The sequence below is a fragment of the Diadema setosum genome, chromosome 4, assembly GCF_964275005.1.
Source record: "Diadema setosum chromosome 4, eeDiaSeto1, whole genome shotgun sequence".
In the NCBI taxonomy this organism is placed as follows: domain Eukaryota; kingdom Metazoa; phylum Echinodermata; class Echinoidea; order Diadematoida; family Diadematidae; genus Diadema; species Diadema setosum.
In genome coordinates, this window is record NC_092688.1 from 36636737 (window position 1) to 36663955 (window position 27219).

General features: G+C 37.7%; 1 protein-coding gene across 1 annotated transcript in view; it reads right to left on the reverse strand.

Annotated features, from left to right (window-relative positions):
* Positions 1–1450: 1450 nt before the first annotated feature.
* The window catches only part of LOC140227218 (sodium/glucose cotransporter 4-like), a 66912-nt gene continuing 41143 nt past the window's right edge, over positions 1451–27219 (reverse strand). The window contains exons 3-13 of the mRNA XM_072307646.1: positions 26245–26304; positions 25674–25778; positions 19955–20060; positions 19107–19187; positions 18033–18241; positions 6409–6652; positions 5577–5727; positions 4418–4586; positions 3084–3299; positions 2524–2641; positions 1451–1650 (exon numbers count right to left, since the gene is read on the reverse strand). Of these exons, the coding sequence (XP_072163747.1) occupies positions 1451–1650; positions 2524–2641; positions 3084–3299; positions 4418–4586; positions 5577–5727; positions 6409–6652; positions 18033–18241; positions 19107–19187; positions 19955–20060; positions 25674–25778; positions 26245–26304 (1659 nt within the window). The remainder of the gene's footprint in view (positions 1651–2523; positions 2642–3083; positions 3300–4417; positions 4587–5576; positions 5728–6408; positions 6653–18032; positions 18242–19106; positions 19188–19954; positions 20061–25673; positions 25779–26244; positions 26305–27219) is intronic.

Consider the following 27219-nt stretch of genomic DNA (forward strand, 5'->3'; position numbering starts at 1 on the left):
TGAGTTTCTCTAGGTTAGGTTTCTCTGAAGGAAAAAAAAAAAGACGGAAAAGAACATCGGAATATGGGATTGATATATTCCATCGGTTCAGTAATCCTGAACTATCGTCCTTTTAAGACGAGGTGGGAATATGCTAAAAGAAAGCGAGATCAAATCTCAAAGAAACATTTAGATCTTCCTTGCTTCAGCTGTCAGTACTTTCTGTAATGGAATTAAAATGTAACTTTTCCCATGATCATTCGTAAGAATAAAGGACGGTATTTTACCCGATAACGTAATATATAACCTTTCGTTCACTGTCGCAAATAAAGGGTTCTAAATTGTGACGGGCACAGTGACTTTTGCAGGACACGTAGAGTTATCTTGTTTTATATAAATCTTGTATTTTCTGTATAAGCTATTTTCTATTTTTATCGGACTAACCATTTACTGTTTTCGTGTACTTGCCTATAATTTCTTGCGTCACATCGACAAAATAATATCAGATCCAAATGATAGCTATTCTATACCCATCAGTTCCACAAATGCCCCTTTTCCAAAATGAGGGCTTCATACAATTATATTATAATATCGTATTCATCGACATATGCCGGAAACTATTTGCAGATGTGAATGCTTCCTTAGTCAGTTTTGCCACAAAATGATTGAATAATGAATACCTTCAGATTTCAACTCAAAAGATCTTACCCGCTACCTTAAAAAGAAATCAAGACTATCTGTTCGGCAAATCACTAATACCCCTTCAGCCAACCAACCAAAGAAACAAGCTATAGAATGATTCACAAATCTCAGAGTATGTGTGCACAAGGCGTTATTGCTTTAAGCAGAAAGACTTGACATGGTTTTGAATGTTACTTGATTTTTGTTAATTTTTTTAAAGATTTTTGGGGAGATATACACTTAAATGCTAAAGATGATGAGGTGTGAATCTGGTTTCATAAACATGCCACTGATACCGTTTTACTGTTAGTAATACTGGTTGCGATGATTACGCAGCTCTATGTTAATGGCAGTTGCCTGGAAGGTCCATTTTTTTTTCATAACATTCTTTACTCCTGTTCAAAATGACGCCTAGATTACGATTTTTATTTTTTTTTTATTTTTTTTTTATTTTTTTGTGTGTGTATGTGTGCCGCCTTGCTGAAGTTCTTGTCCACAAATATCTAAGACCATGACACTTGACGCGTTGGATAAGGAGTGAAAAGTGCCATGCGAGTGGATGGGTCATTTATACATGTGCATGTTGCCGTCTTGAGGGAGTTTGTAGTCCATAAATATTCAAGCACAAGAGGTGAACACTTCATTCTCTGATATGTATTGTCCGATAGGGAACATCCATTGCAACGAAGAAATTGCTTGATTAAAGTTGCGTTGCATGTTTACCGGTCGTTTACACCATTACGTTGCCGTTTTTAGGAAGTGGAGAGGGATTTGAATAATATTTTTATCGTTATCCGTAGAAGGCCCAGAAGAAGACACTGACACCCATAGTGATGATGGCGGTGACATTGAGGATGAATCTGTCACGTCGCGTCTCTTCGATGTCCGTCATCCGCTTCATCTGTTCTTCCTTCTCCTCCGCCGTCATCTCGGGCTGTTTGCCCGTGCCGCAGATCCAGTCGACCAGCTTGCGCGAGAATTTCACCTCTTCTGTAAAAAAAAAAAAAAAAAAAAAAAAAAAAAAAAAAAAAAAAAAAATAACGGATATGATTTACTAGAAGAATAATATAGACATAGATTTTGCGCTTTATAAATTCATATAATTAATATTATTATTGTTATCATTATTATTATTATTATTATTATCGTTTTGTAATGTGCCAGATCCACTCTTACTGTAGGTGGAAATGGAATAAAGGGAGGATGTTATCTAAGGACTAGAAAATTAGAAAAAGAAATATAGAGATAAACAACGCAGAATATTATGTCTCCTACAATAATCGTGATAACCAGTACATGCAAATATCAATTATTATACTTGAGCAACTGAAAGTATCGGTATAATAGAGGAGAGAGGAGAAAAGAGAGGGAAGAAAACATGGCGAAAACCTGCAACCAAGATCTACAATATGTTATCATTTTTGTTAGGACTAATTAAATAAGACACCGCAATCATTCTCATTATCATTATCATTAAGCTATATATATTAATTCACGAGCTGAGTTAAATATTTCAGATAATTATTATGTGTGTATATATATAATAATGTTGTGCTCAGGAATGCTAATTTTTACTTGTTGGAAATGTAGAACAATGAAATGAAATTAAATTAAATAAAATGGGATAAAATGAAATGAAATGAAATGAAATGAAAGAAACGGGAAGGATAAGAAAGGAAATAAATTGAAATGAAATGAAAGGGAAAGGAAAAGAAATGAAAAGAAACGAAATGGAATGGAATATGATAAAACAAAACAAAACGGAAAGGAAAGGAAATTGAATGAATGAAACGAACGAAATGGAATGAAATAAAATGAGATGAAATGGAATGAAAGAGTCATCATGGAGTGATGTATGAATACCTTCTGGTGTCTCCTCCTCCGGTGAGAATTTCTTGGCCTCTTCCTCGTTCACCTCAGAGATGGACAGGTCTTGTCTCTCTAGTGTGCTGTGACGAGTACCCCAGGTCAAGCGCACCAGCTGTGAGGGAGAGAGAGAGAAAGCAAATAATGGCGGGAAAAAGGGTGAAGATTCGAAGTGCGTCACGAAAGGAGGATTAGGAAGGTCTAGATCTGCGACGCGAATCTTATGACTGCTTTTATATAATATACATATATTTCATTTAGACAGCTAAAGGATGAGATTTCTGTAATTTCTGTATATCAAATGTTTAAGAAATTGTGAGAGCATGACATCGTCAACTTGCTGATTTGCTGATTTGAATATTCATAAGAAAGAAATGTTTTCCGGAAAAAAAAATTGAAATTTCAAAAATGTCACATCTTCTTTATCTTTTATCTGATTTTTGCCATTTTAATATCGTTCTGTAGGGAATATTTTTCTATTTCTCAACATATAGTATTCATTTTTAGGGGGTAGATTTTTTTTTTCTTCAAACGGTGGGCGGAGCGAGCATACTCACGTATTTGGAAGGAATCGGCGTAGTGAGGAGACTGATGGCTGTGGTGATGAGGCAGACGAAGGCGAAGAGGAACATGCCGAAGTAGAGGTAGTGCATGTTGGCGATGACCGCCGGCCGCGTGTCTTCATTGTCGCAGCTGGGCGCGGGGTAGACGAAGTCGAGGATCATCCGGATGAGACCCACCAGGAGCCCCGCCATGAGACCCCAGAAGGCGCCCTGCGTGCGTGGTGTTAATTTTGGAGAAACTCAAACTTATTTTTGTTTGTTTCGTTTCGTTTTATTTGATTTCCAACACATGATTACAACATTTGAATACACATATACAAATGGTACAACAATGCAATGAAAACGAACTATGAATAGTAATACAATTTTGTGATTTCATGACAAATACAGAAAAAAAAAAGATTGGAAATGAAAGCGACCGTTAAAAGACTGAGCTTGAAATCTGCTGTCCCCTCATAAAAACAAAAGTAGTTTATAATAATAATAATAATAATAACAATAATAATAATAATGATAATAATAATAGTAATAATAATAATAATAATTATTATTATTATTATTATTATTATTATTATTATTATTATTATTATTATTATTATTATTATTATTATTATTATTATTATTATTATTATAATTATTATCATTATCATCATTATCATTATCATTGAATGATAATAATAATAATAATAATATAGTCATTTATAACACGCAACATATCCACTTGGTGCTCAAGGCAAGGCTCAAGTTACAAAACTGATAAAACAAGGCAAAGTGCGCACATACAGACTCATTAACAAACATGAGACAGCTCTCTAGTAAGGGGAGGAAAGGAGAAAGGTAAGTAAGCGTGGAATGAATGACAGAAAGAGACTACCTTCACGGTGGACAGAGAAAAGGGAGAGAGAAGAGGATTTTATTTTGTTGTTGCCATTACACGCGGTTTCAACAGGTTTTAACTTTTTGTGAGATAATTAGAATCAATTATATAAAACATTAAAGAGCATTCCATTCTAAAAGGATTTCAAAGTTCATTTGATAAAAATTAGCTTTGAAATGGCTGAGATATAAAAAAACAAAGCAAAACAAAGTTGTCCTAATAAAAGCTAGGTCCCACCTTTTATTAGAACCTCAATTGATTTAGGTTATCTCTGCCATTTCAAAACTAATTTTCTTCGAATAAACTTGGAATTCTTCTCAGAATCGCATGCTCTTTAATATTTCCTTTAAGTGGTTTTGAATTATCTCATGAAAAGTTAAAACCTAAATCCCAATCTCAACCAAAACGATACCATCCCTCTTTAATCTCCATGGAAACAGATGTTGCCCACCTTTTCGTTGATGCGCTCCCATGCAACGGCGAGGAGGAAGACAGCGCAGATTGGCGGAGACAGGTAGCTGGTGATGGCTTGGATGTAGTCGAAGAGACGTCCTCCCTGGGCCGCCTGGATGATGGGGATCCACAGGATGCTGATACCAACCATAATGAGGATGAAGATCCTGGAGGAGGAGGAGGAGAGGAGGAGCAGCGAATTTGGAGTGAAATGATTCATGGATGCATTCTCACTGTAATATCCACTTGTTTATCCCCGAGGAAAAACATTGTTTAAAAAAATCATAATGCGGACTAACGTTACAAAATGATGAAGTAGTGTTAATTGCGAGGAGACTGCAAATTACAAGCTTGGCTTTTTAGCACGTATCCCCCACTTCCTGCAACTGTAACCCTATCTTAACTTGATGGGGTTCAATAAATTGCTCCCCCCCCCCCCCGACATTTTGCGCCACGATTCCACATAGCAGCGCGCGAAGATTTTGCAGCGCCACTTCATGATCTTTTTTTCTTGAAGTAGCCAGCATATTTTGAGACCAAATATGCGACGTCCGGGTTCACTGTTGTGAAGTTACATAATGTTTTGCATATATGCATGTCGACCCCCAAAACAGCTCAAATTCGTGATATTGTGTGCAAATCCAATGCACATTGTGTGTGGTTTTTGTTGTTGTTGTTGTTGTTGTTGTTGTTGTTGTTGTTGTTGTTGTTGTTGTCGTTGTTGTTGTTAAATTGATATAATTCATATTATTTGTTTGTTTGTTTGTTCATTTCCATCTGAGAAGATGGCTGGATAGCTCATATTCAGCTACGTTAAGCTGGTCTTCCATGGGGTCCAGTTGGGTGTGAGGTGGGACCGCTTCACCGGGTTAAACACCCTGCTCTTTGCCATAAATGAATGAAGCGGGATCTTTTACGTGCATGAGTTGTTACTCTTTCATACACGGGATCTCCATTTTATGTCCTATCCGAGGGACAGAGTGCTTTGCCTCATGCTAGAGGGGAGGGTATGCTTACACACAACATTGCTCAGTCCAGACTCGGGTTCGAACCCGGGCCGCGTGATCGTGAGGCAGACGCGCTACCGACTGAGCCAACTCACCGCCCTTTCAAAGTGATTGATAATAATTCAGCGGTGACGACCTCGAGAAACGTACCGGCCGACGATCATGAGTTCGGTCTCGGATGAGTTGGGCCTGATCCTCCGCCAGATGTCGATGGTAAAGATGGTGCTGCTGCTGTTGAAGATGGACGTCAGCGAACTCATGAGGGCGCTCATGATCACGGCCAGCATCAATCCACGAAGTCCTGGACGAGAGGAAACAACGTGATACAATTTTCCATCATGCATCAGAGAGAACTGGGAACTTTTATCTTTAGAATGTGATTCCAAATAGGAAAATAACAGAATTATCAATAAGTCATAACAATATTTTTGTTTATTTTGTTCTCCTACTGAAAGAAACATCCATTTTCGCTTCGTTTTTATGAAAAAATAGATGAAAAATGAACATTTAAATCAAAGTTTTATTTACGACAATAATGCGATCAAAGGAAAGATTTTTTCTCTACCTTACGAAATGTAATTGTAAAGATTTTGTATATTCTACTAGGCCTAGAGTCTATACCACTATGTGCTATTCGCTGTATAGGCGTTATGATGATGATGATAATGACTATCATTATTATTATCATTATTATCATTACTATTACTATTTATAATTATTTCTATCAATATTATTATTATTTTTACTATTACTATCATTATCATTACTATATAGCAGTGAATATATATATATATATATATATATATATATATACATATATTATATTATATATATCTATATATATATATATATATATATATATATATATATATATATATATATATATATATATATATCAAAGATTAAAGTGAAATAAAAACGGCACCCAAATCTCACAAATGTCTTTTTGCAGCTGTTTTGGTCTGAATAGATCCTCACTTACCCACGGGCATGACGTTGACTACGAGCTGGGGGTAGGCCACGTTGCTGCAGCCGATTTCGCTCTGGCACACTGCCATACACTCATCGGGGTCGGCGCAGGCGACTGAGTTTGGGAAGAGGGTGCGGGAGACCATGCCGGGAAAGACGATGATGAACATGGGCAGGACTTTGAGGAAAGCCGCCATGACGCAGCCACCCTTGGCGTGCGCAAGGGACTTCGCGGCCAGAGCGCGCTGCACGATGACCTAGAGAGAAAATTACCAGCATAAATTGTGAAAAATGAATGATAATAATAATAATCAATGATAATGATAACAATAACTGTGATGATATATAACAATAGAATTCGCCCAGAAAACTCCAAGGATATCTGAATTAATGATATTTACGATTATAAAAAAAACAAACAGATAATTTTCCGAATATGAAGGTATGAATAATGATGATGATGATAACAATGAAAACATTAATAGTAATCTTAAAAATTATAATCATAATAATAAGAAAGGTCCGGGCCAAGACAGGCCGCCATGCACTAAAATGATTTAAAAAGAAATGTCAAACATCACCATCATGACCATAGAAATCAAAGAATAACAGAAAAATGCAATTCTGTCCTTAAAATGTGTATTTTGTTTATGTAATTACTTTTATTAAACGGACTAACTAAAAACAGCCTCTCTGGCTGATCTTAGTGAAAGCTTTGAGCAAAGAAAATGGCTTTCCATCGGGATTCGAACTAGTCTAGCGGGCGACGTATTTTTAGCCTAAATCAGTTGTTGGCAGTCAATAGAGGGCGCGACGATGTGGAAGTCAAGTTGACTAAAAATACGTCTAGTAAGAAACCTCCGAATAGAGGCGTGGAACCGGGTGTGGCATGACAGTTGTCAGTCGTCAACTCTCGAAGTTTTATTGGCTGAGCATCGGATGTCAATCAAAACACGTCGCAGAGCCCGAAGAAATGCTAGTCTACTCTCCTAGGTATACTACAGATAATCTTTCAATAAAAATACAGTTTGCCTGTCTCTTTCAGCTTACTACAGTATTTTTTCACTCTTCTCCATTCTTTTTAAGGTGTATTACATTTTACCTTACTTCAAATAGAAAAGAATGATGGTAATCAGTGCAACTGACTTCAGTTGTAAATCTATGAGGGTTTCGCACGTGGAAACTACGCCCAAATTACTGCCGAATGCAAACCTTCAATTATTGGAGTAAAGTCTACTTGATATATACTTTAATTGTACGTTTCGGAAATATATCTGATATCATTACTCCCCTCTAGCATTTTTAACCTTGAGTTACCATATATTTTTGTATCAAACTTTGTAAGATATTTGCTTAACATCAATAAAGCTGCCGTCAAGACATCAATCTCTATATCGGAGCACCGTAGACTTTAAACAGGCATTTTCTGTCGTGTTCACGCGTGATCACACTGTCACGGAAGAACTCGTCCGCGGTACAGTGGGCGTCCATGGGGAAAACAAAGAGGAGCTGCGACACAAAAAGATTCCTGCAAAGCCAAAGGCACCGGTGAAATATGGTGCATCCTTTGCAATCATAAAATTACGAGATGCCTTCTACGTGGTGCTGGCAACAAGTAAGGAGGAACCGATTCAATCTTATTCACATTTCTTTACAAATGCAAATTAGGACATCTTTCTGACCATTCCGAATGCATGCCAATGCAGAAAATTAAGCTAACCAATGTGGCTGATGCATGCACACACACGCAAAGGAGAAAAAAAAAAGCCACTACCTACTTACGAAACTGAAGCATAACACGCACGATATGTGACCATGGCCAAAGCGCCGGAAAAGACAAGTGATGGCCATTTTTTATCCAATTTCCCGGTTGTCAAATCAAACATCCACGAATGTATACATGCTTATATAGTTGGTAGCTCATGGTAATTCCTATACCTCATTTTCCTGGTTTTCATATCTTAGAAATTGCTTCGAGGGACGTTATACATTGGTTGAAAAGTTAAAGTTATATTTCCAGGTGTACAGCAGGTCAACGTGGCATCATAAAATATAGACATTAGGCAAATGTTTGGAAATGCGCGAGCACCAGCAGTAATTTTTATATTTTTCTCGAAAGTGTGAAATATGACTAGGAAGTATAGGCGTAAATGGGTAAAGCATACTCTTTGAATATGGATGCACCTCGAGTGAGCATGAGGACATCTGAATTGGAATTTACAAATTGTTGCTCTGAATGCAGTGACGAACGATTTCAGATAGAAGCTTCGCTTGCATGTGGAGATTCACCATTCTCACTCCGTAGAAGATGTTAAACACGATACCGCTTTTACGCTTCGTGAAAGACCCTGTTTTCTCTTTTATCAGCACACTATTATAGTTTTCTTATCAAGCTTTATCAACCATGATTTTCTGCATCTATTTAACCAAATATCTGTATAAATAACTTGCGTTAGTGGTCAGCGCACGAAAGCCAGAATTTTCATTGCTTTGATATACGTTTGCCTGAAAAAAGACACTTAATTTCACAATGTCCAATTCAGCTGACAAATAAAGTGACTCTGTTCGAATAGCGAAACATGGAAACATGGAAATGCGATCTTCTACAAAGCTGTAGATTCTGTCCAGCGGCAAATACATCACCAGTCATGATGAAAGTGCCTAAATAGAGTAATAATTTATCGAGTAATAGATATGAAGTGAAACCTTGCATTCTATATGTGTGCAAATAGGCCGACAAATTACTTATCTCAACGACTACTGTAAAACATGCTATTATAAAACGCCAAGAGTCGTTTAATAACTATGGAGATATAGCATGGACGATTTATAATTATGATCATGGTGAAAATGACCTAAATCTATGATGATTATTATAACATATCAATTTGGGAGATAAATATATTTGTAATTTATGGATGAATGATGGAAATTTGTGACAGAGGCGCTGAAACGCTTTCTGTATTGCCCTTCTTTTGAGAAAATAAGGTTGCCTGTGCTTTTCCACCATAACGTGCAAGACGAACGGGTCAGTATAATAATAATAATATGACTACAGTTTAATCATCCATACAACACATATTTTATCTCAAATGGCCATGATATAGTCGAGATAGCATTTATATTAGAAAGCAAAGGGGATTAAAGTTATGTTGGCTTTGAGAAAAGCAATAAGGTTGTTCAATCTTGCTATTTTTGCCCATATTTTCTAAACTGGAAATTTATTCCAATAGGCCTACATTTGCAAATAGGCCTATATTGTGTAATACACTATGTGTCATATGATGTTCACTCACCTGAACCAAATTCGGTTTGCAGTTCAGTCATAGTACACATAACAATGTGATTAGTTAGTTATAATTGAAGAGTTTGTTTGCAAAAACCGATAAGTCCATATTTGCCAAATGGAGATAGTTGCGATTAAAGGTCAAGAAAAATAAAGAGAATAATAGGAAAATATTTGCTTCTTTTGACCATAACTTCAAAAATGTACCTTTATAATGTAGTGACCAATATAATCATTTAAAAGGCATTATTTTGGACTTTATGCAATGTTATGACAGAGACCGTACTTCAAAATCTTCAAAAATGAACTTATCGGTGTTTGCGAACAAACTCTTCAATTCTACCAGTGGGTTGCAGTTTGCTCCAGTGCAGGGCTTGTGTATTGAAATTTACTGATCATAATTCATAATAATGTTGCTTATATTCCCTTCAAAAACAAGAAGACCAATTAAACACGGTTTTGATTATAGATGCGAGCGAACCCTGATGATAAGAGCAGATCATTTAAAAGGAATCCTAGAAACTATAAAAAAATGTTATTGAAATGCTGTGTAGGCCTATCCAACACAAAGAGATGGATACTATTTATTAGTAGCAGTAAAAAACATGTAACGAGGCAATGCAGATCATTAAAGGCATTGTTTACCATTGGGAGTAGTGATTTAAAAATGTTCGAATTATCATGTCAATTTTGATGCATTTGTGTAGGTCAGTTGTATAAAAAAGCCCCAACCAATAAAGCCTTACTCAATAAACTAAAACTTAATATGGTTTAGTCTAGCTACATGTTTTATTATAACTATTGTACCCAATTTGTAAATCAACAATACATAGTACTTAATTTTTACATTTGTCGTTTCTATCCCTAATCCACATTTTAGAAATATTTTGAAGCACCTAAGCTGGACTTTTGTTTCATCTGGACATGGTAGATAATGCATTTAATTCAGTAAAGTATCTTGAACTTGATCTACTCCCGTATCATTATCACTGTCACTATTTCCTTCTTGTGCATCAGCATACTCGTTCATAGGCCAAATATATCTGAGCCATCTTCAGACGTGAGATCATCAAGTTCAATGTTCTCACTTAATGAAAGCTCAGTTTCACTTCTTCCCAGACAAGTGTAATAAAGTGTCCTTGTTTACTTCAATATATCAGCACATGAAAAGTGATACCTCCTGAGAAATCCATTCTTGGTCATAATTATGTACATTGCATTCAGTGATGATTTTGTTTATGGTGGCCTGGGGCAAGTATGAGGATTTGTCGTCAGTACTCATACTTGGCATTTGTCACCATTGAGCCTCATTCCCCTGTCGGATGCCCATTTTTTTTTTTCAGTTGAAATAAATCTTGCAACTTGAGATAATCATGCTAAGACTTGACTTATTATTATTATTATTATTTTTCAATTGGCAGTCATCTACCAAAAGGCGTAATGAGTCGGGACTTGAGAGTATTTGGTAGGTCGTTTATTCAGAACAAAAATAGTAACCGCCTGAGAACCGTTCGGTAACGTATCGAAAGCTTTGGAGACATACAAAAGATGGTGTCAGTCTGGACCTTCTTGCCATGGGCAAGAAAAAGATCATACATTGTTCTGAGGAGCTGGGCAATTGTTCAATCAGTAGTCTAAAATCGTGATTAAAGGGCGACGGGATGTTGTGATTCTCCAAATGTTGCAAGAAGGCTTACATATCATCTGCTCATGTTTTTAACACATCACGGATGTCAGGGAGACAGGTCTGTAATTGCCTGGTTGATGTGTATCATGCGTGTCCTCCAAATCCAAAGCATTTGTAATTTTGAGAAAACTTTTTAATATACATAGCGATTTAATGTATTATTCAAGCATATTGTTGGTTGAATCGATCTTGTCACTGTTGCCTCTCATTTTCGTCACCCTATATGTACAACTGTCTCATGTATTTAAAGGACAAGTTCACCTTCATAGACATGTGGGTTAAGTGAATGCAGCAATATTAGCAGAACACATTAGTGATAATCTAATGGAAATCGGACAATCCGTTCAAAGGTTATAAATTTTTGAAGTTTCTGCTTAGTCATGGCTAGATGACAAGACTACTATGGCTTGCATGTGATGTCACATGTGTACAACAATATAAAAAAGTACATTTTATAAAGACAATCAAACATGTTTCCACTTTTCTCGCATAAAAAAAAAGAACAATCGACTTCTCTATTTCAGAAGGCGGGGGGGGGGGGTAATGTTTCTTTAAATATAACGTAGGTCAGTAACAAGTCCAGGAAATATGCACTTTATTCAAAAAGCGAAGTTTTTCTCTTATCATTTTCCTCATATGGTCTATGCATATGACATCATAGTCTTCTCATAAAGCAGTGATTGTGCATATAATTTACAAATTCATAACTTTTAAACGGATTGTCAAGTTTTCCTCAAACTTTCACTGATGTGTTCTACTAAATATTGTTGCATTCACTTAACCCTCATGTCTATGAAGGTGAACTTGTCCTTTAAGTACATGAGACAGTTGTACATGTTGTACATATAGGGTGACGAAAATGAGAGAGTCAACATGACAAAAACGATTCAGCCAACAATATGCATTCACTCAATCCACGTGTCTAGTCAGGTGAACTTGTCCTTGAAGAACTTGAATGCAAAGCATATATCTCTGCGACAAAAATATTTTGAAATAGATCATTGAGAAGCCTGTACGTCTAAACAAATTGGTGTAACGATTTGATGTAATATTTTAGCATATTGTTGGTTTAATCCATTTCGTCACCGCTGTTGCCCTTTTTCGTCACCCTTTATTCACTTTGTCATCATTTATTTGAGCCTATAATCTAGAACACTTGTCTCTGGGAGAAAACATATTGATGTAGAGCATTTGGAAGCCTGCAACTCTCAGCAAAGTGGTACTACGAGTTGACGCATTACCTAAACACATCGGGGCTTGATTAAATTTCGTCACCGTTACTGCCGTTTTTTTGGTCATCCTTTTTGGTTCTGGATGTAGTACGGTGCAGGACCTTGCGGTATAAGGCACCGGGTGAGAGAGGGCACATTGGGAGCGTTGGTAGTCAAAGTGAAGAAGACTTTGCTCAATCTTTGCTTTGAAAACCTCCTTAATATACTGTTAACGACTTCAGCTGGAAGTTAATTCCAAACCAGGATCGGTTTCACAAAAAAGAGGGAAACTCGGTCGGTATACTGATGTGTTACAGTGCCTCAGTGTGTAACATTTGGTTTGATTTGTAACGTAATTTTCGACATTTTTTTTTTTTGTTACGTTACATTCTTTTTATTTCTTTGCTGTAATATTTCGCTTGGGTCTTACTTTAGTGAAAACAATTCCAGAATGTAGGGCTGGGACCAACCCCTCTACCGCTTTGAAGAATGATTTTAATCTCCGGACCTGGCATCCCAAGGTAAGAGTTGGCAAGTTCAGTTTCTCCCTCATGCACGTGGTACAGTCTGGATCGCGGATAATGTAGTAACTGCATATGAACCGTACAGCTCTTCGTTGTGGGGTTTTCCCCTGTTTGTCAACTCTTTGATGTACTTGAGCCATATACTATTCCAAAACATTTTTCTCTTTGATATAACGTCATGATATAGCACGTTGAGAAGTGAACAAGTCTCAGTTAAGCGATATAACGAGTTGATGTACTAGTAATAAAGAATATTGTTGGCTGATTCGATTCCGTCACCGCTGCTGCCTGTTTTCGTCACCCGTCATTTACAACTATCTGATGCGTTTGAGCCCTCTAATCCAAGCCCACATGTCTTGCATAAAATGTCTTCATAAAGCACAATAAGAAGCACACAGCTCTTAGTAAACTGATATGACGAGTTGATTTATTACTTGAGCAAAATGTGGGATGATTCGATTCCGTCACCACTGTTGCCTGTTTTCGTCATCCTTTATCTACAAATGACTGATGCATTTGAGCCCTCTAATCTAAAGGACACATCTCTTGGATATAACACCTTGACAAAGCACATTGAAAAGCATGCATATCTCAGTAAAGTAATATGACGAATTGATTTATTGCTTAAGCAACATGTTGGCTGATTCGATTTCGTCACTGTTGCTGGTGAATTTTTCGTCAACCTTTACGTACAACTTTCTGATGCATTTTAGTTGTCTAAACCAAAGCTCATGCCACTTGAAAAAAATACTGATAAGGTACATTGTGATATACGACTGTAAAACTTGTATAACAATTTGATGTATTAGCTAATCATATCCTGGACTAAATCGATTTCGTCACCGTTGTCGCCTTTTTCGTCACCCTTCGTGTAAGACGGCATCATGTATTTAAGACCTCGAATGCAAAGAGCATGTCTCTGGGAGAAAATGTCTTGATGTAACACATTGAGAAGCATTAAACACTAACTAATTTGATATAACAATTTGAAGCATCATTTAGACACATTGTTTGCTTCCGTCATCCTGATTGCCTTTTTCGTCACCCTTTATTTACAACCTCATCATGTATTTTCGACCCCTCTAATATAAACACATGTCTCTTTTATAAATGTACAGGCTAAGTACACGCTTCTTGGATAAAAATGCCTTGATAAAGCACAATGCGAACCATTCGGCTCTCTGTAGAAAGGTATAAAGAGTGGAGTAGTACTTGAATAAATTTTAGTCCAAATCGATTTCGTCACCGTTGCTGTCTGTTTTCGTCACTCTTTATTTACATCTCCCTGATACAAGTGAGCCCTTTCATCTAAAGCACAATATGCCCCTTGGAGAAAACGTCTTGCTGTAGCACAATGAGAACCATGCAACTCTCAGCAAAGTGGTATGACGAGTTGATATATTGTCTAACCACATTTAGGATTAGTAAAATTTCCTCACAGTTGCTGCATTTATCTTCATCCTTTATGTACAACTTTCTTATGTATTTGAGTCCCCATAGCAAAAGCTCATTGGGATACATGCAACTCTGAACAAAATTAACAATTCGACGTATTAGCTAATCATATCTTGGACTGAATCGATTTAGACACCGTTGCTGCCTTATTTCACCACCCTTCATGTACAATTAGTTTCATGCATTTGAGCCCTAGAATGCAAAGCACACGTCACAGGGGGGAACTTCTTGATGCACTATAAAGCACACTGAGCAGCATGCAACTCCGATCATAGTAGTCAAACGATTTGATGTATTATTCAAGCGTTTTGTTGCCTGAATCGATTTCGTCAGCGTTCTCCTTTCTTCTTTTATTCGCCCTTTATTTACATCTCATCATGTATATTAGCCCTCTAATGTAAATCACATGTGTCCTGGAAAAAAAGAAACTTTTTGATATAGTACATTGAGAGGCATGTAACCCTTAGCAAAGTGGTATGATGTTGTTTTACCATAGCACATTGTAAGTTGATTCGATTTTGTCACCGTTGCTGCCTTTTTTCGTCACCCTTTCTGTACATTGGTCTGATGCATTTCAGCCCTCTAATTCAAAGCTCATGCCACTTGGAGAGAAATTATTGATATAGCATATTGAGAAGCATGCAATTCTAATCAAAGCGGCAGAATGATTTCATGTCTTCGCTAAGCATATTTTTGGCTGAATCGATTTTGTCACCCTGCTGCCTTATTTCGTCATCCTGTATTTACAACGTCATCAAGTATTTGAGCCTCCAATCCAAAGGGCACGTCTCTTGGATAAGATGTCTTGATTTGACTCGTTGAGAAGCATGCAACTCTCAGCAATGTTGAATTACGAGTTGATGGATTATTTAAGAATATTGTGGCTGAATCGATTTCGATACCGTTGCCGCCTTCTTTCGTCACCCCTATTTACAACTGTCTGAGGTATTTGACCCCTGCAATCCAAAGCAAGTGTGTCTTGGACAAAACGTCTTGATAAAGCACATTCAGAAGCTTGCTACTCTAAGCAAAGTGGAAAATAAGTTGAGGCATTAGATAAGCACATTGTGGGCTGATTTAATTTCGTCACCGTTGCTGCCTTTTTCTGTCATCCTTGGTTTACATCTGCATGTCTGATGCATTTGAGTTATGAGAGTGGGAATTGGCTGATCTATGATTTGGGCCGTATTTCAAAGGGGATTATCAGCACATACACGAGTGCTTTATTTTTGACCTTTTTAGTTTGTGTATGTTTGTCATTATACTTGTCTTTGTGTGTGTCAATGCGTGTGTGTGCACGTGAGTAGGCATGAATACGTGTTTTCGTTCAATTTTTAATGCATAATATTCAACCTTTTAATATTGGTGTCACATCAACGTATTTTATAGCTAAAGGAAGAATATTTCGTTTTCGGAATAACGAACCTGATTTTATTATCAGATTAACGATCCTTGAATTGATGCATCCCAGAAAGGACACGAAGGAACACAATCATTTCTGAAATCTTGTCAGAAAATACGAGTATAATTTATTTCTGACAGGTCGAATCATGTGAATGTTATTTTAACAACCACGCCTTACCTCTAAACGAGATCTTCCAGGCGAAAATCGTACAAGACTCTTTAGCAGGGCCATACATGTCACTTCTAGCGATTTTGACATGGACACAAATCTTGCGTGTTGTGCCTCAGTTGCGTAATACGTCTTGTGCGTGTGTGTGTGTGTGTGTGTATGTGTATTTTACCACAGTTGTTAGCTTGTTGATGATACTCAATTTAGCAATACATAATATGCATACAGAATGGCCACAAAGATGTCCTCATATGCATTGTAATAAAATGTGAATCAGATTGAATCGGTTCCTCCTTACTTGTTGCCAGCACCACGTAGATGGCATCCCGTAATTTTATGATTGCAAAGGATGCACCATAGTTCACCTGTGTCTTTGGCTTTGCAGGAATCTTTTTGTGTCGCAGCTCCTCTTTGTTTTCCCCTTGGACGCCCATGTACCGCGGACGTGTTCTTCCGTGACAGTATGATCACGCGTGAACACGACAGAAAATGCCTGTTTAAAGTTTACGGTGCTCCGATATAGAGATTGATGTCTTGACGGCAGCTTTATTGATGTTAAGCAAATATCTTACAAAGTTTGATACAAAAATATATGGTAACTCAAGGTTAAAAATGCTAGAGGGGAGTAATGATATCAGATATATTTCCGAAACGTACAATTAAAGTATATATCAAGTAGACTTTACTCCAATAATTGAAGGTTTGCATTCGGCAGTAATTTGGGCGTAGTTTCCACGTGCGAAACCCTCATAGATTTACAACTGAAGTCAGTTGCACTGATTACCATCATTCTTTTCTATTTGAAGTAAGGTAAAATGTAATACACCTTAAAAAGAATGGAGAAGAGTGAAAAAATACTGTAGTAAGCTGAAAGAGACAGGCAAACTGTATTTTTATTGAAAGATTATCTGTAGTATACCTAGGAGAGTAGACTAGCATTTCTTCGAGCTCTGCGACGTGTTTTGATTGACATCCGATGCTCAGCCAATAAAACTTCGAGAGTTGACGACTGACAACTGTCATGCCACACCCGGTTCCACGCCTCTATTCGGAGGTTTCTTACTAGACGTATTTTTAGTCAACTTGACTTCCACATCGTCGCGCCCTCTATTGACTGCCAATCACTGATTTAGGCTAAAAATACGTCGCCCGCTAGACTAGATTCGAACCCGAGACCTCCGGATTAGTAGAACGGTGCTCTACCGACTGAAATAGAAAGCCTCATATGTTCGTCCCATAACCCTTGATTCTCAATGCTCGTGTGGTCAGAAGCTATGGTGTGTGTATGTGTGCCCACACACATTAACCTGACATAAATCCGAAGGATGTAAATCAACTTTGGTATAAATATAAATGTGAGGGATAACCGAAGCGATGCAGTTTTTTTATTTTATTTAATATACATTGTATAGTGAAAACAAACAAAGGGAAAACTGACCAGAAACAAATGATAAATACTGAAAACTTTAGACAAAGAAAATGGGTTCGAATCCAGATGGAAACCTATTTTCTTTGCTCAAAGTTTTCACTATTTATCATTCGTTTCAGGTCAGTTTTCCCCTTGTTTGTTTCCTTTATACATATATATATATATACATATATATAAAGCGATGCAGTTTTTTTCAGTCTAAAGTTTTCAGTATTTATATACATATATATATACATTAATATCAGCATCGTCTTTTTCGTTTTTGCCATGAAAATCCTCGTCGTCGAAATTCTCGACCTCATCGCTGAATTAACCTGAATTTACCAGTACCGCCACGATAACCAGAACTTTATCGACAGGGTACTAGTATTAAATGGTATCATTTATGCAGTCCATAGTGAATGATAATGCCATAGTATACCCGCGCGTCATCACGGGAGTACCGGCTGTCGTCGATGCCGTAATCGCTTACCTGGTCGGTGCACCAGTACCAGATGGAGGAGATGGTGATGCCGAAGACCATCCCGGGCCAGGGGAGATCGCCCGTGATGGGGTCGCGGAAGATGTGGAACGCGTCCGTCCGCGGGTAGCCGCACGTCGTGTTCGGGTTTTCCAGCGTCGTGTTTGGAATGGCCTGGAAATACTTGATCGGCAGCTCATCGTACGGCACGCGGGCAAAAGCTGCAAGGATCCCCGATAAAGGTGATAATGATGGTGAAAAGAATTATGTTGTGGAATTGAAGCATCAGGTTACGGTATAATCTGAACATGGCGTCGGTTATGCTCATCTGTGTTTGGAATTGCTTTGCCAGAGGGCCTTGCCACCATCATTGTGACTCGAGCACTCTGTTTGGGGCACCCATCTCTAAAGTGGTGGAGAGGGACTTGGGGTCTTAAACAGGAGGTCTCAAGTTCAATGGGTTCGATGGGTGGGTGCGAACGTCCACCCACACGATTAATATTTGTTTACGCTGACCTACGAGTGGAAATGGTTACCCTAGAGTACTTGGGTAACGATCGAGGCAAAGTCCCTTCATTTAAGATTAGCTCTAACAAGGAAGAAAACAATTATGACGATTTAGCTGCCCTTGTAACTAAGTAATGATGATGATAGTAATGATACCATACTACTACTACTACTACTACTACTACTACTACTACTACTACTAATGCTAATACTAATACTATTTCTTTTATTATTACTACTCATGTTAATAACAATGATGATTATAATGATCTTGATATTCATAATCGGAGTACTTAACGAATATTATGGCTATGATAACAGGTACATTATCTCTGATGGCATTTTTATCATGTAATGTTACTTAAGTTCATAACGTCTACTCAACACTGAAGCATAATTGTATCGGTGCCGATCACCGTGATCACAATTATATATTTAAGTCCTTCTCTTCCATTTGTTTCAATTTTTAAGTCCACATTACGTCTGCAAATGTCGCACTCAGACGCAAAGGCATCTCTGACTATGAGACGATTGTGTGCTGTTTTGTCCCAACCTACTCAAATTATTCTGGCAACTTACAAAGGGCCATGAGAACGACGGCACCGATAAGCATGATGGCCGTTTGGAGAGCGTCAGTGTAGATCACGGCTGACAGACCACCTGTGACGTAAAGGGAGCACAAATTATAAAACAAGTATTACCCACTGTCAGAAGATAGCACAGTGCGTGCGCGTCATTCACAAACGCTGTCTCTTTGAGGCGAGCAGAAAGCTCAACGGAAATTCGTAGGAGGAACAATCAACGTAGGAATGAGCTGGTGCCTACTTAAGGGTCCAATCATAAATCATTGAAAACTAATCAAAAAAAAATGCATGAAAATCATAGATAACCTGCCTTTCAGAGAAACCTATTGTATTAATCTGACTTTGGTTTAACCCAGTCGCATTGTATTAATCAGTATTACAGAACTTGTTTCGACAAAAAAAAAAAAAAAATGAAAACAAAGATAAGATGATTACCAAGAAGCAAAAAGATGAAAACCATTATTGATTACACTTGACTTTGGAATCACAACACCGTTAACTGTAACAATGGCGTGAACAGGGATGGAGCACATAAAACGAAAATTAAACAATACGTTCATAATTTATGAACTTTTAAAGTTTTTGTGCTGCCATCACTGCATAAGACCGCTACAACAATTCGTGTTGTCACAGTATTTTATTTATATTGTTCCTCTTCTATGACATCACGCTCTGCTGTGGCTTTCTCATGCAGCCACTGTTAAAACTGGTAAAAAATGTCTTGAACTGATAATTTGAATTTTTCAAACTTTACTGATGCGTTCTGCATTGATTGAATCCGTGAATATATTTTGGGGTAAATCGTCTCACTGAGAGAAGACCCCTCGACTGATTGTGACTCACCAACGACTGTGTACACAGCAGTAATAGCGAGAAGTATGATGATAGACAGATACAGATCCCATCCTAGAGATTGCTGGACGAAGAGGGCGCCTGCGAATAAATCCACCTAGAAGGGACAAGCAAAATCAAGGCTTTCTGATACACACATCTTCGAGGACGTCTGTATTGCAAAAGTTCATTGTCTTTTTTTTCTTTTTTTTTATTTCCATCCTTTCACAAAAACAATAATAATTGTACATAATTATACATAACCAAAAAAACGACAAAAAGAGGGAAAAATAGCAGGTGCACACAAGTTTGTGCTTTTTTAAATCTCAGATATAACATATTGAATTATGCTATCCGTATCACATACCAAAGAAAAGTTACAGCCAGAATGTCATGTCAAGGAGGCATGCAGATTTATCCGCTTCCTTTCAAATTTACTTAGTTGTCTATTTTGAAAACAAATTTGCTTCTCAGTCACATATATAATTTTTTAGCTTTGACCAGAACAGTTCAAATGTTGGCAAAATACCCAAATGTCTACATGCATATATCATCTGTTTGGCTATAACCATACAGTGATTCAAAAGGGGCCTATGCAGGCTTCCACCAAATACACCAAACAAGATCTCTTCTTCCTTCAATCGTAGATTTATGTCAAACTTTGTATGCCACCATTTCAAAAACTCTTCCCAAAAATCACATGCATGTTGACATTCAGCGAATATATGTTCTGGCGTTTCCTCCACTTGCTTACAAAAGGTACACAATTCAGAGTCAACCATTTTCATTTTGTGTAATCTTTTGTTCAAAAGAAGTGTTCTTGTATTAATTTTATACTGAAATGTTCTGCTCTTAGTATCAGCTAAACACACAAAGGGCATTTACACTTCATTGTGGCGGAATAGTGTTAGAAGATATGCCATGCACACTGCAACTCTTGCACATGGTTTACCACCTTTAGAATTATGTCTCAATAACAGGTGGTCCAGTGCCCAGCTTTGAGCTCACGTGACCATTTTGAATATGATGCGACATCAGAAGAAACCGGAAAGGGCTGGGAGTTTGCATAATAACTATAACGATAAATGTAGAAATGTATTTAATGTAAAGGAGAATAATTATAGATTCTATCATATCCAAGAATCTTATCTGCAGATCATCGGCTTGCATGGTAGGGGACTTCTAAGCGCTCAGCGGAAAGGATGTGTAAAGAGAATCTTCAGACCCACGGAGGGACAGATGCAGCTCCCGGGTGGACCCGGGTATGCGTGCTTGAATCATGATCCACAGTTTACCATCAAAAGTTGACACACCTAATGTGGAGCGTCACCGATTTCGTACAAATATGATTTCGCTATTCTTCCCCCTTTTTGCCGAAGCAATTGATCCACTTCTTACAAATCGGAAAGGACAGGAAAAAACCACCGGGTAGGCCCTCTAAACCTTCTAGTCTCATTACTTTACAAACATTCTCAAACATTAAGTTGGGTATGCGTCGACAAAAGGCCAAGTCGTGGTGATGTCAGCAATTTGATTTGATATTTTCAGAGCCGATCTCTTGATGATTTAACGTCACTCGGATCCAAGATATCTCAAGCAGTGGGAGGAGGAGGATTTGATGGAAGGTTTGTTGGATTCTCGCCAAGCCCCTAAAAAGCGGTGATTCAAATTGATCTTGTAATCAATTGTGAATATTTTTGAAGAAAAAAAAAATGAATGCGTTCTTCTTCCCTAGTCCTTTCCCCTCATCTTTGCTGTTTTCTTCTCTCTCTTTCTCTCTTTTCGTCTTCCTTTTCCCTTCTTTCTTTTTATTTTTGTTCGTCTTTTACTCTTTCGTCGTTGTCGTCGTTGTCGACATCATCATCTTCATCATCATATCCATCTTTTTGATTTGCTCATCCTTGTCTCTCCTCTTTTTCTCCTCCTTCATCTCTTCCTCTTTTTTTCCCCACCGGTCATCGTGTCCTTCATTTGTCTTTCATTTTCCTTTCTCTATTTTCAAGGAAATCCATTGTTGTGTTTTTTGATCATCTTCTTATCCTCCTTTTTCATTACTTATACTTCTTCTCCTACGTCGGTGTGTTACAGAGGACAAAAAGGAAATCAGTGTGCTAGCATTTTATACCCCTCCCTATTCTATGATTGACCTTCTACAGTCTGACTTTTGTGATGAACAAGGGGGAAACATGTCCCACAAACAACAACAACAACAACAGCAACAACAACAACAACAACAACAACAACAACAACAACAACAACAACAACAACAACAACAAACACGCCCCTCATGAATATCAACTATCGAGACTGTTCTGTTTGAAAAAACCGGTACAGAGTATTCAGCCCTCGTCGCAAGGCCGTGCTCTAAACGCAGAGGTCCTACAAAGCAGTTTCTGAAGCTCCTTTGTCATATCCTCGTATTATTGGTCGTACCACAGACGTACTTACAGTATTTGGTCATACAAAGATCGTATCAAAACGTTGATACTCAATCTTTTGTCTCGAGGTCACGCAAAAACGTTGAATCAGTCTCATCGTCTATATATAGCTACACTGTATATAGCTAGTAACCAAGTTACTTGTGACCCCCCCAAAAAACCAAAAAAAAAAACCAAAAAAAAACAAAACAAAACAAATTAAACTGAGTGAAAATGACTGACTATCTGCGCTAGTACAGGAATCTCAACACCCTTGATTCTTTTATACTGCATCCCCACGAGGGTCCTTATATGGGTTGCAACGACGCGTGTCAAAAATTGATAGAATTGCACTGGCCGGTGGTGGGAGGGTCTCTGCAGAAAATCAGCTCAGATTGCTCGTGACTGTATTGGTGAATGGGATGACAAGTCATGCAAAACAGCTATACAGAGGTACTCGATTTTTGCATGGAGGTTTTGTCTCACCTCCCTGATTTTTGTCATGCTTTCTGTAACACTAATTATTGTTGCCAAGGGGCCCCGTACATACTCTGGGGTTGGTCATTTAGGAGGGTAGACCCTACATAACGTGTGAGTGTATTAATTGGCACAATTACACTCTGCGTCAATACTTACACATATCTTTGTAATGATGGAGAGAATGGGGGCTACTAATTGTATGTATTGATTGGCACATTGGCCTAAAAAAATGCACATATTTGACTTACATGATGAGAAAAAAAATATTCAAGATAATTTTAATACATGATGCAAAGTCAGGGGAATAGATTGGTATACTTTTAATCAAAGTCGGCATAAGAAGAATGTTATCGAATTCTACGGTGTCACAGCTAGCTCTTAACTGAATAATAGATAATGGTAGCAACCACCATCATGATGCAAATTAGCTGATGGTGCCATCGGTTCCTAAGTCTACATAATATCATGATTTGCGCAGAAATTATGATTATTGAATAAGAATAAGTTTCAGCCATATTAGCAACTACTACCTTTTAACCGAATCCTAAAAGTCATATTATGACATTTTGCTGTATAGGTTATTGCAACAAAAGAAAATTTGTATGAGAAGGATTCAATAGCCTCTTTATTTAGCCTAAAAATGAAATTTAGTCAACATTTGCTTGTTATCGGAGACTTTTTATAGGCTATGACATCATCATCTCAGCTAGTTTGCATATAAAAAATTGTCACTTTTTTATGATTGTCGCATGCAAAACATGTAAAACTTATAAGATCTCTTTCTTCCGTAAAATAAAGTTCTTTATTCATTTTCACTGTATTGTTATTTCACGTCCGGAGTTCTCGATCTTTCTGAGTAGTCCCATGAACTTTCTTCTGGACTAAAATTATTGTGTGCGCGATTTTTTTTTTTACGCTCTTACGCTTTCCATCCATTTTCAGGTGTAACTTTGTGCAGTTTGTGAGGTTTTTATGCATCATTATAAATCGCGGTTGCTATGGACATGTTTGTGTCAAACTTTTTTTCTTCTGTTGTTTGGCAGGGTTGGCATGGCGTGTGCTTACTTATCTTATCGACGCCGGGATTCATTCACATACTTATGAGAAGTGTGTAAAGTTCACACCTTATCAAATATTGCTACAAAATAAAAGAATTAGGTCAGTGCAGACTAAATTGAATATGTCAACAGTGTGCGGGTGCATAAGACTCGGTAATTCGACTGCGAAACGGGATTATCGAGGGCAAAGTATACTGGTTTGTTAAAACGACGGAAACTATTGCCAAAACCAATTTTTCAAATGATCTATACAAATTTCACGGAAGAAACCTTAAAAACCTTATGTGTAACGTCAGAATATAGGCCTACAGAAAATTTTTCAAAGCGAATATTCTTGAACGATATTACTCATGATGTATATTCAAATTCGAAAGCTCAGATGTATACACCTGCAAAAGTAAATAAATTTAATACATGTCTGTAAGATTGTTGTCTGAGAAAAGCACAGCAAACATGGTAAACGGAAGTGTTTTACCCAGTGATCGTGGCCGATTGATAGCTATTTTGCCGGATATTATTATATGGTTACGTGCGCAATCGGAATCTGCAAACAGCCCAAACTCAAAACTCAACTACAGTCTGTTCTTTTGTGTGAGTTTGTGTGTTTTTGTTTTGGTTGAGAAATATTTCTTTTGTGTGTGTGTGTGTGTGTGTGTGTGTGTGTATGTGTGTGCGTGTGCTTGTGTCAAGACATTGACTACACGATACAATATTTACAGACATTACAGACATCCCTGATTACGCACATAATTACAGGGGCGGATCATGCGGGGGGGGGGGGAGGGAGGCGCCTTTACAAAATTCAAGGGGAGGGGCGCACGCACCTTCCCTTGATTTTTTTTCTTTTTATTTCTTTGGTTTAAACAAAAAATGTGGGGCGTAATTACGCAATATTCATGGCGGAAGGGACAACATACATCTGGCGCAAATCGATGTTTACAAGAGCGATTTGTCTTCAATCGATACATCACGACGTAGATGGATGTGGTGTGTGTCGCACAACCGCATCAGGAAACGAGGTGCGACTAGTGCTCTCCGTCTCTTCATCCCCCCCCCATGTTGTCTACCCCTCCTTCCCTCCCTTTTTCCTCTTTCTCTGGTATTCAAGCCACTTCCCCACGACAAACGTGAAGAATGCATGTTATCATTTCTTAAAGGGATCTACAGTTTTGGTTGAGACCTAACTTCAGGTTTTTAACACTTTTTTTTTCTTTTTTTGGTGAGATAATGAGAAACCTCTTATGAAATGTGAAAGAGCATGTAATTCCTAAAGGAATTCAACATTTATTTGATGAAAATTGGTTTTAAAATGGCTGAGATATCCAAAACAGAGCGAACCGAATAAAAGGTGGGACCCACCTTTTGTTACGATCGCTTTGTTTTACTTCATTTTTGGATATCTCAGCCATTCGAAAACAAGTTTTCAATAAATAAACTTTGAATTCCTCTTAGAATGGTATGCCCTACACTTTTTCATAAGTTGTTTCTTGGTATCTCGCAAAAATTAAAAGCCTTATCCTCATCTCCACCAATACTATACTATCCCTTTAATGTCTATTTTCTCTTTCACACTAAATTCATACATCAATGCGAGTTGAGCAAAATTTTCTCTTTGAAAAGAGCCCCTTTCATCCCACTTCATTTTACATTTAAATCTACACATACACAAGGAAGCACACACACGCACACGCACACACACACACACAAAGAAAGAAAGAAAGAAAGAAAGAAAGAAAGAAAGAAAGAAACACAATTACGCTGTGCACCAATACTTACGGAAATCTTTGTAATGATGGAGAGTATAAGGGCCAAGACAGCCAGGTATATCCGAACCCTCTGGCCTCCAAATCGTCTGCGGAGGTACTCGGGCATTGTGAACACCTGGAAAACCATCGCAAAATTCGAGGTTAGACATAAACGCAGAAATTTCCAGCAAGAGCAATGGTAACATCATGTTTTGAACATTTCTGGCACATGTTTTAACACCCCAATGAGAGGATCAATAATCCTTAAATTCTCATCTGAAACACTGAGGAACTACCGGTTTGATTGAAAGGTTGTTTTTGGTGTTCACGATGAAATAGATTCAGTGTTTGGAAAAGATAATTGATCCTTTACTAGTATGAACATAACGGGACGGTATACGGTTCTTCACGATCTCCGCAATTTTCACTATAAATCACACTGATAGAAACAAGTAATCAACAGTGGTGAGTGAAATACTTTGTCAATACATAATACGAAACATTTTATCGGCCCTCTAAATATCTACAGGTATTAAATGCTGCGCTAATCACCTGCTATGTCTACACGGTAAAACTGATCCATCTCGTAATGTTATACTTACACCTGCTGACATGTAGACAGGCAGGAACATCCAGCCCAGAATGAGGAGAATAAACATGGCCTATAGAAAGGAGGGGGAAGAAACAAAACAAGCACAAACATAAAAGAGGGTATATATATAAAGGTCTTTACCCTAGGGGTCTTTAATCCCACCAATGACCCGTTACAAAATTGATGCGCGCCCTTTATAGCTATAACATACAGACGGATTCGCCATAAAGTTCTTGTGTAAGTGCCAAGATTATAACACATCATTCCCCATCAGAAAAAAAAAACATTAAAAAGAAGCCCTCAAGAAAACGACTTCACAACAAAATTCATCAAAATAATACGAAATAGTAAAACAAACAAATACAAAGTAATAAAACAAACAAATAAAAAAGGGAGCGGATTTTAATGAAATTCTCAGGATAGATCCGTAGACAAACTGGGTAATAAGATTTTGGTGGTAATCCCGATCATGCTCCGGATCCAGAACGTTTTCTCCTTCTTTTTTTTTTTCCCTCGAAAGTATGTGTGCAGAGTTCTGTAGCTTCAGTGACCCTATGTGGCTTGGCGAAGATTCGATTAAATTTTCTATATCAAAGAAGTCACTGGTATGTCTGCTTGTTTTAACGCAAAATGGCACATTACGGCTGTGGTATTAAAAAACAACTACATTACTCTTACTGAAATCAAAATGAGAAACTCTTTCAGCTTTTCCTTCCTTTTAACTTTTATAAGATCAATGATATAGTTTGTTTAATTCTACTTCATTGACATGTGTCTAATTCAATTACCGCCTTGGCAATTACCCCTTCCCCTTCCCCTAACCCTAATCCTAATCCTGAACCTAATCCTAACCCCAACCCAATCTCTATACCCTAAACCTAACCCTAATCTTTACTCTAACCTTATCAGTAAACAGTATTTAGCCGGGGGGGGGGGGGGATTTCCCTCGGGGGGTACTTGCCCTGATACACATTGACATATCTCT